Source organism: Chelonus insularis, unplaced genomic scaffold (genome assembly GCF_013357705.1).
Source record: "Chelonus insularis isolate UGA/USDA-ARS -01 unplaced genomic scaffold, ASM1335770v1 contig_85_pilon, whole genome shotgun sequence".
Classification (NCBI taxonomy): domain Eukaryota; kingdom Metazoa; phylum Arthropoda; class Insecta; order Hymenoptera; family Braconidae; genus Chelonus; species Chelonus insularis.
Genome location: NW_023276773.1, coordinates 380,244 through 393,131, shown reverse-complemented (window position 1 = coordinate 393,131; position 12,888 = coordinate 380,244). Strand labels below are relative to the sequence as shown.

The 12,888-nt window shown below is 26.4% G+C and overlaps 2 protein-coding genes across 3 annotated transcripts in view; both read left to right on the top strand.

The window, feature by feature from the left end:
- The window catches only part of Eip78C (Ecdysone-induced protein 78C), a 51,921-nt gene that overhangs the window by 38,222 nt on the left and 811 nt on the right, over positions 1 to 12,888 (top strand). For both annotated transcript variants that reach the window (XM_035090659.1, XM_035090658.1), the window contains 4 exons: positions 2,709 to 2,833; positions 6,560 to 6,701; positions 11,810 to 12,318; positions 12,479 to 12,778. In XM_035090659.1, the coding sequence (XP_034946550.1) occupies positions 2,709 to 2,833; positions 6,560 to 6,701; positions 11,810 to 12,318; positions 12,479 to 12,778 (1,076 nt within the window). The remainder of the gene's footprint in view (positions 1 to 2,708; positions 2,834 to 6,559; positions 6,702 to 11,809; positions 12,319 to 12,478; positions 12,779 to 12,888) is intronic.
- On the top strand, positions 8,119 to 10,939 carry LOC118071491 (protein regulator of cytokinesis 1-like). Its single transcript, XM_035090664.1, has 7 exons — positions 8,119 to 8,474; positions 8,607 to 8,739; positions 8,839 to 8,938; positions 9,019 to 9,159; positions 9,236 to 10,040; positions 10,127 to 10,285; positions 10,390 to 10,939. Exons 5-7 carry the CDS (start codon positions 9,399 to 9,401, stop codon positions 10,663 to 10,665), a joined length of 1,077 nt encoding a protein of 358 aa, XP_034946555.1. The 5' UTR covers positions 8,119 to 8,474; positions 8,607 to 8,739; positions 8,839 to 8,938; positions 9,019 to 9,159; positions 9,236 to 9,398; the 3' UTR covers positions 10,666 to 10,939.

Here is a 12,888-nt window from a genome sequence, read left to right as displayed (position 1 = left end):
CTATTACCCTGACCTTTTAATCAAATCCAAGCGTCAATTTGATCAAAAAAATGTATAATAACAAATATGTATAGGTTATAATATTAGAATGTCACCATTTCCACACGGCGTTTCGTAATACGATTATTTCTAGCTTTATTACTTCGGACCTTTAATCAGATCCATGTTTCGTGAAAAAAAACTTATTACAAATGACAAAAATAATTATATAATTGAGATTCTCATACATTTTGCTCAAAAAAATTCGAACAAATATCCATAGGTTAAAATGTTAGAATGATACCATTCCCTCACTCTCCCCTAATGTTTCTGTTTTATTCATACTCTCTTATGAAATGAAATTTGAGTAACATCAACTGTGCATTAAAACGTCCGTGAAATCGTTTGTTCAAGTTTTGCTCTAGAATAAAATGAATGTATTCACATACCAATATACAGTTGAAGAGAGAAAGAGAGAGAGAGAGAGAGAAAGCGATAGAAAGAGAAAGAGAGTTTAAATACTAGCAACAAGTTTTAACAAATAAAATTCTATTATCAATATTCTATTTTACTTGAATAAATGCCACAAAAATGTTGGAATAATTTTTTTTTTTTTATAAAAGAAAGAAATAATACATCTATGCAATATTTATCTATTCATTGATGTAGAGTAATAAAATGATGTTAAAGGTCATGATATCCGTTTTAACGTTTATTAAAAGAAGGAATGAAAAAAAATCAATGTAATTGTGTGTGAGAATTTTTTTTTTTCGTGATTGTATTAATTGTTTAGAGAACGGTGAAAAATTCCTACTAAATAACAAAACAAACTAAAAGGGTAAAAGTCTCATAGAGAATCCCGTCAGACTAACGGTGACTTTTTTCACTTGTCAGTTGAACACATTGATGACATGTCTTGTGTACTTGGATATATCAGCTTCAAGTCAAGTAGTAAAAGAGTTTCGTAGAAACAACCGGATCAGATTTTCTGACAGTTGATTTCAGAAAAAAATAAATAAATTCTTTACCTTTACTTCTTATCATATCTATTCCTTATCACTTTTATTATTCACTGATATTTAATTTAAAATGACTAGAACATAGTAAAAATTGTTTATAATTTAAAAATGCTTCCAAAGAAATAATTAAGATAAAATATTTATTTATTGCTAGAAAGATCAAGGAGTTATATATGAAATAAATTTAATTACTAAATCAAGTGATATTATTGGGAATAAATAAAAAAAAACTAGTGCAATTAAAAAAGAAAAATAATAATCAGGTTTTACTAGTAATTCTTGAATAAATTGAACGTTCTTTAAAAGGAATAAAATACTTCTTACGCCCCCTCGGATAGTGGGTATGTGTTAGCCATATACATTGACATTATAGAGTTAAGAAGTACAAGAAAAAGCCCAGTAAGTTAACGGGTTAGTTCTCGTTGCTCAGCAAGGGAAGGTGTTGAAGTACCGTTTGATTTAGTACTTGAAGTTGTCATAATAAGTCTTACATTCGTCTTGTTTTTAATTATATTTCTATCAGGCTCTTTTCTTCTTTTTGATCAAATATTTATTTATTCATTCACTTCTAGGAAGATACAAAAAATATAGATTTATTATCCTCAAAGAGGTGGTAGTGTCTCCAATACTTAGGTCTAGATGACAACTTAATCATCAAATATTAAACCAAATGAATATTTTTAAAGTGCTGTTACAAAAATATCTAAGCATAACACTAGATATATTTAATGAACAATCGACTAAGCATAATTAAACATTCAATTTTACAATAATATCCAACCTGTAAGTCTCTTTTTGATTCATTTCCAATCACCAAGCTTTCTAGTTGCTTCATTATTTATTTAAAATATTTTATTGCTGAAAAATGTTGTTATGTTCAAAGTTTTCATTTAAAATCAGTAATAAAACTGAACTGGAAATATATTCTCTAGAAATTGTAGACCATAAAACAGGTGTTAGAAAGACCAGGGATTCATTGAAAGCCTTTAGGAGACCTACAAGTTAGACTTGATGTTTTCAAGAGCTTGATCAATTAAGACTAATACTTGTAGATTAATTCTGATTAATTGTAAATCAATTTCTCAGTCTTATAAAGCTTCTATAATGTGAGTTTCTCATGTAGGATACTCTAGGTTATCATTTTGATAATGTTTCAATAATGAACCATCATCAACATAGAAACCAAGTTGGTGAGATATTATTGGCATGGTAATACTGGACCAACAGCACTCTATATGATTTTTTAAATGCACTTGAAAAAAAATATAATGATTTAAAATTAAACGAAGAAATGAGTTTGATTGATGAAGACATTTCTCTCGATCCCATCTCCAACGCCATCAATATTTCAATATCATGAAAGTATGATGAATGTTATAACTGTTTTTAGTTGGGGATATTTTGAATTTTAAAATGAAATATAGCGAGACTTGAGATATTTTATTCACTTATTTCACAACATTTCTATGGTCCTCGAGACGTACACGTTTTTAAGGGTCAGGAAATTACATGCAAATGGTAAGAGGCTACAATGTGCAACACGTATCATCCATTTACCCACTCTAGTGAATATTATACTTGACAAACATCTCATGTCATCTTTTCTAATACTTATACACGTGGGTTATTTGAAATGATATACACATGGATAGTAGTATTAATATATTACATTTATTTTATCATAACACGTTTTCTCTTTTCTTGTTGCAGAACAACATTACGCGGCTGCTGATTCAAATAGTTCAACTCCCGCCAAAAGCTTCGTACCCTGTAAAGTTTGTGGCGATAAAGCTAGTGGTTTTCACTACGGAGTTACCAGTTGTGAGGGTTGTAAGGTGAGTTTTAATTATTTTATTTAGTAGATTAACTTACTGAATAAGTTGAGAAGATGAAATGAAAGTTGGAGTTTAAAGTAAGGTATTTTTAATTGTGAAATAAAATATAATTTCATTATAAGTTGGTTTATTAAACAAGGATATTGAGGAGAAAAAATATATATATTATAAAGTAAATAATTATTTATTTAATTAAAATTATGAGATTAAATGATAATTATTTAATTAATCATTTTCGGTAGTCAAAGTGAAAGTATTTGGTTATTTATCTCAGAGTCCAGTCTTAATTCGAAAATTTTATTGAACTCTTTGAATCAGGGCTTTTTAATACAAAGACAAAAAATGCTGATTTAAAACAAATTATTTGTAGGCATAAAAAAGTGTGTAAATCATACTTTGTTGTCATTGGCTTAAATCAACACATTTTGCTTTAGATCTTTTTTATACAACAAAATTCGAGTATATTTTATATGACATAATTTGTTCTTTAAAATATAAGGAAACTTTTAGTCATCTCACTTTTTCTACTTTTGATTTATTTATTGAGATATTTGATCTCAATTAAAACTGTTCATTATTCTAACCTAAAACTAATTACCATATGAGTTTGTCGATATTACAGATTGCCGATAATGCAGTTTGACATTATTTCATGGAATTCTTTTTAAAATAAAAATTAGAATCAGTCGTTAAATAAAGTGAAATTTTCCTGATAGGATAAAGGATGAAAGGACGAAGATTAATTTTATAAAAATGATATATGGAAAATGATGAAAGTGATTGGTTACTAAAATAATCAACTAATAGGAAATTGTTGTCATTAATTTCACTGCAAATAAGCTTATTGGCATATTACTAAGATCAATTGGTGACGGAGATAGTGTAATCTAAGTTGCAATTTCTCATCAAACAACTTAAGACTACACAGCCTTTGGAATCATTTATATATATATATGTATAGTATAGACAAATCCCGGGTCTCATCAATGTATTCCCGGAGAATACGGAAGCAACTTGAGTCTGGAAAGTTAACGGTACTCATTCAGTTATGTTTCATGCACGCGCCAATCAACATTTCTATTTATCCCTTTCAACTATTTCAAGCCATCGGTATTTTTACTGGAAAAATTTCCACGTGTTGTCTTAACTTCCTTGAATGTTGGGAAGTTTATTTATAATTGTTAAATAAAATCAAAACACCTTTTGATATAACTCAGATTTATTATATAAATGAAAAGAAACTTTTATAAACCATTGATTGATATTTATTAATTGGATAGTTACTTTAATAATCAAATTAGGTACCATACTGGTCAATTCATTATGTTATATATATCAGAAAATATATAGTATCGATAACATTTTAATTAGAGTATAGAAAGAAAAGCAAAAACATTTATCACTAGATTGCAACTAGATTGCTAATAAGGAATCAATAAGAATGCAGAAAAGATAATACATTTAGATTTGGATTTAAGATAAAATTACACTACATTCCAACAATAATTAAGAATCATTTAGAAAAATAATATTGAAACATTAAAATCCAAAGCAATTTTATTTATTTATTTTAGAAAATTTTGATTTCTTTTTGAAAAAAAAAAAATATTTCAATTAATTAAATTAATTTTTATTTAATCGTTAAATGTAATTGACAGTTAATCCACAACAACTCAAAAAGTTTTTAATTACTTTATAAATAATTTTATTAGTTTTATTTTATAAATAACTTCGTTTTTTAACTTATAATTATTGGTAAAATTAAACTAATTAATATCAAAAGTCAAAAATGGTGAAATGTTAGAATTTTTTTTTTTCCCTTTATTAAACAATAATATATGGAAGTTTAAATAATAATATTGGTTATTGATAAAACATATATTTGTTTACACTTGATAAATAAATCTGATCGATTGTGTATACTTGGCCATTGCTTTACATACTACTTAATTAAATATTCGCTTTTTGATACATAATATTGGTAAATATTCATATCCACATCTAGTAACTTTTTATCTAAAAATAAATTAAAATTGCAACATAATTAAAAAATTTGTCTCCTACTCAATATTTCATTTCTTTATTTAAAACATTTAATTAGGCCCAACAGTATAATGCAAACTACGGCCATAGATGGCCTGCAAATCTCAAATGTGAAAGTGTTTTATTTCAATACACTTAATAATGTGTTTTAAAATGACATCATCCATTTGATTAGCATTGCAGTGACTTTTAATATACTTGAAAGCGTTTAAAAAGTGACTATAATGTTAATCAAATGGGTGGTGTTATTTTAAAACACTTAAGTGCATTGAAATAAAACACTACGAGGTTCAGTGATTTAATCATTATTATGAGTATTGCATAACATCTATTGGCAAGAAAATATATTGATTGTTGTTGTAAAAAAGGACTAATTAAGGTTTCAAATGGATAAAAAGTATTACCAACTTCTTGTCATTATTAAAAAAAAACTAATAAAGATATTGAAAAAAAGCTCTAAATAAAAGTTGAAGATCTTTAAATTTTACACAAAAAAGGTATCTAGGGTTTTTTTTTCTATCTCTTATAGTTCAGCTACAAATTAATAATAAAAATTAAACTAAACACTTAAAGTGTTTGCAATGTTAAACATCATTAACGAACTATGGCAATTTTGTAAACACTTTTTGCCGTTTACTAAAATTCTATAGTTTGTTTATGGCATTCAACATTGTAAACATTTCGGTGTTTAATTATTAAACACTTTAAGTGATTTATCACTAAACACTTGAATTTTTCTGGATTTACAGTGTTACCATCATTTTGCAGCTCAACTATAAAAGATAGAAAAAAAAACAACTAGAAACTTTTTTTGTGTAAAATTAAAAAAAAAAAAAAAAAAACTTTTATTCAAACCATTTTTCGCATCATCAATTGGTATTAAAAATATTGGCGAATATTTACATTGATATTTAATAACATTTTTATTTAAAAATAAATTAAATTTGCATGATAATTAAAAAATTTCATATTTCACTAAATATCTTATATGAAAATAATTAAAAAAAAAAAGAAGAAAATTAATTAAAAATAAGGTATAATATAATAGAGTTGTTAAATAAAATGAATTTATTAAGCTATATTATGTATTGAACATGATTGTAATTGTGGTAATTACATCATTAATTAATATTGTATTGCTCTCATTGTATGCACCGGCTGACTCGTTTGTTACTTTTTCCACTTGCAGCACAACGAACATACAGTGCAACGGGCAGTCGGCTCGATCGATCGAAGCTCCACCTCTAAAGAGTCCTCTACATATTATCCTCGTCCTTTTAATGTACTATATACAATACAAATAATACTCTAGGACATTTCCGTGCTAGAAAATAATCGGTCTCGGTCGAGGTCAAAACTTCTAAGAGTCTACGATTTTATGAAGCATATTATATATAAATAATATTTATAGGTTAAAAAATTTATAGGTTAGAAAAACGCAATGCTATTAATCATAAACCATTCCTAGATTCATACGATGCATAATTAAGTCACTAGAATTATTAAATTATCGTTAGAGCTAATTATAAAGCAAAAAGGATAATTAAGTAAAGTTACAATTTAAATAATTATAATATAATTTAAAATTTTATTGTACTTATTTTTAGTAAGTTAAATATGTTATTGAAATAAATTCAATTAAGATGGAATAATTTTTAATGGTATTTAAATTAATTGTTTCAGGGTTTCTTTAGGAGAAGTATACAGAAGCAAATTGAATATCGATGTCTGAGGGATGGCAAGTGTTTAGTGATAAGATTGAACAGGAATCGATGTCAATATTGCAGATTTAAAAAGTGTTTGGCTGTTGGAATGTCACGTGATTGTAAGTAAAGTAAATCATTGATTTTTTTAACTTGAAGTTTAAAAATAACATTATTTATCTTGTTACATTTTGTCTTTAACAATTGTTTTCTTCTTTCCAAACTGTTTATTTAGTTTGTTTATTTTATTGGTTCAATTGAACTCCAATCAAGAGATAATTAATGATAAATTATTTAGGAAAATTTACATATGCTAGCTTTATTTCAATGAATTATTATGATATTTAATTCCACATTGATGGAAGGTTTCCAAAAATAAAGAGTTACTAGAATAAAGTAGTAATTATTAATTAATAATTGCAATAGATAAATTAGATTCTTCTTTGGTGTACACGTGATCACACCTCAGACGAGATAAACCACCATGACACCTTTGAGAGATCTCATTTGCCACTTACCTACGGTCGAATTAATTAGTCACTGATAAGGTATTAATGCAGATCCCATTTTGATCGATATATTCTAGCACACATTAGATAGAATAAATTATATCAGTGAAGAATAAGGAATTAGTGAAGATAAATCAGATTTACTGTAATGAAAAATAAATTTTTAAAAATAGGAGTAATACTGCTTTTATTAACTCATAATTAATCTAATATTCAGTGAATTAATTTATTTTTTTCTACAATCATCTGCTAAGTCTTCCAGTTTTAATATAGTACATTTCACACCTAGGGAGGGAAATGTACTAATTCAGCTCGAGGGGAAAAAAGTAGATAATATTAAACCAGGGGTTCGGTTCGGGTTGTAATTTTACATGCAGTTTGAGCTACTTTTTCTCCCTAGGTCTGAAATGTACAATTTTTCGTGAATGAAATGCTGTACTTTACTCCCTCGTTATGGGATGTAATGTTTTCTAACTCATTTTGCAATTATTTTATTAAAACTGGAGTTTTTAGAATAAAAAAAGTAGCTCAAACTGCATGTAAAATTACAACCCGAACCGAACCCCTGGTTTAATATTATCTACTTTGTTTCCCTTGAGCTGAATTAGTACATTTCCCTCCCTAGGTGTGAAATGTACTATTTCGTCATACCTGTATGGAAAGTTCAATCCCTCTCTAATGGAAAAGTGAACTTTTCCATACGGCTATGACGAAAAATATTTGATCAAGACAAAATTTATAATTTATCTCTGTTTCTTATTTTTGTGTACATATTTTTCTGCAGAATCAATGATGACGTCATCAAAAATAGCTTTTACTTTATCGACGTGATACTATTTATCAATAATATAAGTTAAAATATATTTTATATACATCAAATTATTGGATAGATGAAAAATAAAAGGAATTTACATTAACTAACAAAAGTGTAATAATTATTACATGAAATGAAAATATACTTAGCTTTACAGGCAGATTAATTAATTCATTACACATCGAGTTTCAGTGTTTACAAGTCGTAAGGATTACCAATACAATTATTTCTTTTATTTAGATCCCAAAGATACTAGAAGTATGTGTAAACAAAGCACATACCGATAAATAAATGACCATTTAAATTTTGTCACCAATTACGAATCAATTATTCGATTTTTCGATATAAATGTATCGATTATTGACTAACTATCGAAGACCTATTTGAAGGCAGTCAAAAATAACGGTTAATATAATTGTTGTAAATTAAAAAGGACAAAACTTTTGGAATAAATGATTTTTTTAATGTGCTAACAAGTGTAGTAGAATATTAATTGTTATTTTTAAATGATTATTATTAAATTTTATCACCTATGTAGAAGAAACAATCGAGATGTCAGAACATTGGACCAAGTAAGTACAATGACGCCATAACCTTTGAAATAATGAATATTCAAATAATATTAACAAATAAACATTAATTAACATTTATTAGGTAGGTTAAATTTATAGATAAGTTATAAAAATTGTTTCATAATATTTCAGTGAAGAGTTTATTAATATTATTCAAGATGACTTCAAAAAAACCACCAAAAATATATTTAGCATTTGGCAACAGGTTGGATTAGGAAGAAAAGTTATAAACAAATATAAGAAAGATATTTACAATAATATACAGGTAAAAAACAACAAATGTTTATCATTAGGTATTAATGATTTATTACGAAAATATATATAATATTTAAATATTAATATATTAAATAAATTTTAATTTAAGGAATTACTTGAGGACATCGAAAGTGCTGCTAGAAACGAAAAACATAAAAATAAAAAAAAAAATTGAACAATTAGTTAAAAAAATTAGAAAATTAAGTGATGTAAGTTGTTGATATGATCTTATTGTTATTCATGAATGTATATATGTAGTAGAATTGCATTTAATTATATTTTTTTATAGGCATTAGGATTAGAAATATTGATGCCTAAATATCGAGATAAATCGTTGATCGATGCCATAAATATATTAGAAGAAAAAATTCAAGAATTAAAAGTAATTAAGCAACATCACATGTTAGAAGTTCAAATCTCTCTAAATAAGGTAAATTTTGTTTATTTTTTTCTCATTTAAAAATGAGAATTAACTTTTCTTTAATAATGAATTGTTTTTTCAATAGGAATATCAAATATGTAAACGTCTTGGACTTCAACCAATTGGTTTTAAATCGGAATTTCCTAATTTGAAAGATTCAAGATTTTAACTCAAAATTATCAGTATTAAAAACTGATTTGTCAAGTCGTAAAAATACTTTTAAACATCTTCGACAATTAATTGTAGAAATGAGAGAAGAAATGGCCTTACTTTCAACAAATGATTTTGAAAGGTTAATTTTGGATGATTCTGAAGAATTCATTTATTCTAGTAAAAATATGGCAGAGTTAAAAAAATTACACGACAATTTACAAGAGCGAAGAACAATAATGAAGCAAGAAGCAGAAAGTAAGCGACAAGAATTACTTGAACTTTGGAAATATCTAAACGTTCCAAAGGATCAATATGAAAAGATTTTAGTCAAGTATTCCGGTTTTGATGCGATAACTATTTATGCTTTAAATAAAGAAATTCAGAAGAATATGAAAACAAAAGAAGACAATCGCATATCTTCTTTTATAAAAGAGATGAAAGAAAATTTAAAATATTGGTGGTCTATGTGTAAAATGTGTCCTCAGGAAATAGAAAAATTGTATTTTTATAATTCAACCATTGTAAATGAAAACATATTAAAACTTCATGAAAATGAAGTTGAAAAACTTCAAGAATTTTACAAATCGAATAAGAAATTATTTGAATTACTTGATAAATGGAATAAAATGTGGAAACAATATAAAAATTATTGCCATCAAATTCAAAATCCCGACAGATATGTCAATCGTCGAGCTCAACTTCTTGATGAAGAAAACACTCGAAATTATTTATCGAAAGTAAAAAGATATTTTAATCATCATATTTCATGTACCATTTTTATTATTATTATTATTATTTTACTAAATTATTTTATATATTTTAGAATCTTCCAAAAGTTAAAGAACAACTTGAAGTAATGGTGAATGAATATAAAATTATACAAGGTAAACCTTTTACAATTTATGGTTTAGAATTGTCCGAATTTTTCGAAAAGCAAATAAAAGATCTTCAAACTGAAATGAAGGAGTTGAAAGTTGCAGAGGTAAATAAAATCATAGCAATAAATAGAAATTAACTTATGATAATAAAATAAAAACAATTGAATTTAATTCAAACTAATAAAAAATACAATAAATTCTCTTTCAGTTAAAAGTAAACGAAGAAAAGTCTGCTAATAAAACACTTTTGAGTGTTTCTTTCGAAAATTTTCCTTATGTTATCAAAAAAAAGGCTAATACTTCTCCGATCAAAAGAAAACCCCGATTATCATCATCAAATATTCGAAAACTTGCACATACAGCTGATAAAGAAAATGTTTATCCAAAAGTTCTTTGTTCAAAAATTCGTAAAAGTGGACATTCGAAAGCAAGACGTCAACTTCTGTCATCATTGAAGGCGTTATCAAGATCCCCAAGAATGTAGTAAATAAAAAAATACAGAACTAAGGAGTTTTTAAAAACTATCAAGCCATCGAGAAAATATTTTTCTTCACATAAAGTTTTGAGAAAAAGTAATGTAACATGTGAAAATTGAATTAAGAAGCCTTAAATATTTATCTACTTCAAGGCCTATTATATCATCACGTTCAACTGATAAAGATATACTTTAGTATTATATTTATTTAATAACTTAATTAAACATAATATTTATATTTAAAATTAAAAAGAATAATATTAATGTTTAATTAGTTGCTAGAAGCAGCTATGATATATTTTAATACTTTAACTTATTTAAATATACATTTTTAATTAACTATTACGATGATTACGATTTTTAATTAACTATTACGATGATTACGATTTTATATTAAAAGATTATTTATTATTTGTATTAAAAATTACACTATAAAATTATATGCATTAATTAATTCTATTCTTCAAAATAGAATTATGCTCACAATGTGTATTATTTAATTTAAAATTGTTTTACTAATTTATAGTGTTGTAAATAACTTGAGTAATCATCAATTATAATAATAAGAAAGTAATTTATAATATCAATTTAAAATATATTTTTTTTTAATATCACAATTGTTCAACAAAAATGCACCTCAGCATCATATGATATTGAGATTATTTTAGAGATACTTTGAAGGGTATAAAAGCCTCTTCTTACATTACTATATACATACGAAGATGTATGCTTAGAACGCAGGATTGAAACCCCGAACGGAAGTTTGTAGTTTGGGTATTCCTAACTCTCATTCCACCTTTACTCTTGTATTCTCTCTCAAGCGATGAGGGCAAGGTAAACCAGAGCGAACTTGCGTGCATAATTAAACGTCAAAGTTCCGCTAGTTAGGATGTACACTAGGGTATAGAAGTCTTTTTCTCTTATTCTCTCATATTAAAATCATTGCAGACATTTAAAAGTAGTTGAATAGGAAAAGACAATCTTAATCATGATAGTTGTTTTTAATCATCATCATTCATTAATTAATTAAAGATAAAATATCATGATGCATCTAAGAGCAATAATAAATATTGAAAACAATTGTTGTTAGATAAAATTAAATTATTTTTATTTAAATATGAACATATTATTAATATTCATGTATTACTTGCAGCTGTTCGATATGGCCGTGTACCAAAACGATCAAGGGAACGAGGGCCAGAGGATTCAATTCCAACATCAACAGTTGGTAGTGGACATCAAATAAATTCTGGAATAAATAGCAACAACAATAATAATAACGATAACGATAATAATAATAATAACAACAACAGCAACAATAATAATAATAATAATAATAATAACAATAGCAATAACAATAGTACCAACAACAACAATCATAATAATATTATCAACAATAATAGTAATAATAGTAATAACAATATCATCACCAATAATAATAACAATAATAATAATAGTACGAATAATAATAATAGTCAAAGTCAAAATGTATTGACACGAATACCATCAGCAGCAGTCGTTGAAGCTGATCAATCAGATGCTGATAATAAACATTTAGCAGTATATGATGTTATCCTTCAAGTGTCACAAGCTCATCATGCTCACTGTGGTTTCACTGAAGAATCAACTAGAGGCCTCGTTCGAAAGCCCATGATAATACCGGTAATATGATTTTATTGAAATTACATTTAATTAGTTTATAAAGTTTGTTAATAGAGAATATGATGAGTGATGTTGGATAAAATTGAATAGAGTTATTTTAAAAGTTAAATTTAGTGTAAATAATGATGTAATATTAAAAAAGAATAATTATTTCAATTAGCCAACCAGCCCAGAAGACCCTGAAGCAGCGTCATCAACAGCAGAGACGGTTGAATCCCAAAGGATTTGGTTATGGCAACAGTTTGCCGCTAGAGTGACACCTTCAGTTCAAAGGGTTGTAGAATTTGCTAAACGTGTGCCAGGCTTTTGTGAGCTCACTCAAGATGATCAATTAATACTGATTAAAGTTGGATTCTTTGAAGTATGGCTGTGTCATATCTCTAAAATGACCACCGATACTTCGATGACCTTTGAAGATGGTACTTACATTACTAGACAACAGATTGAATTGATGTACGAGGTAAGAAATATTATACTTGTTGGCAATTTCTTTTCATGTTACAGCTTTTTAAAGCTGTACGTAATGTAATTCATTAGCTATTTAAGTAAACAATTAGGAATTGAAAAGAG

What these genes read in the sequence shown, in the direction of transcription:
- LOC118071491 (XM_035090664.1), top strand. Translation starts at nt 9,399, where the DNA reads ATGAGAGAAGAAATGGCCTTACTTTCAACAAATGATTTTGAAAGGTTA. An exon ending in CTCGAAATTATTTATCGAAA is followed by an intron (nt 10,041 to 10,126) that starts GTAAAAAGATAT and finishes TATATATTTTAG; the next exon opens with AATCTTCCAAAAGTTAAAGA. An exon ending in AGGAGTTGAAAGTTGCAGAG is followed by an intron (nt 10,286 to 10,389) that starts GTAAATAAAATC and finishes ATTCTCTTTCAG; the next exon opens with TTAAAAGTAAACGAAGAAAA.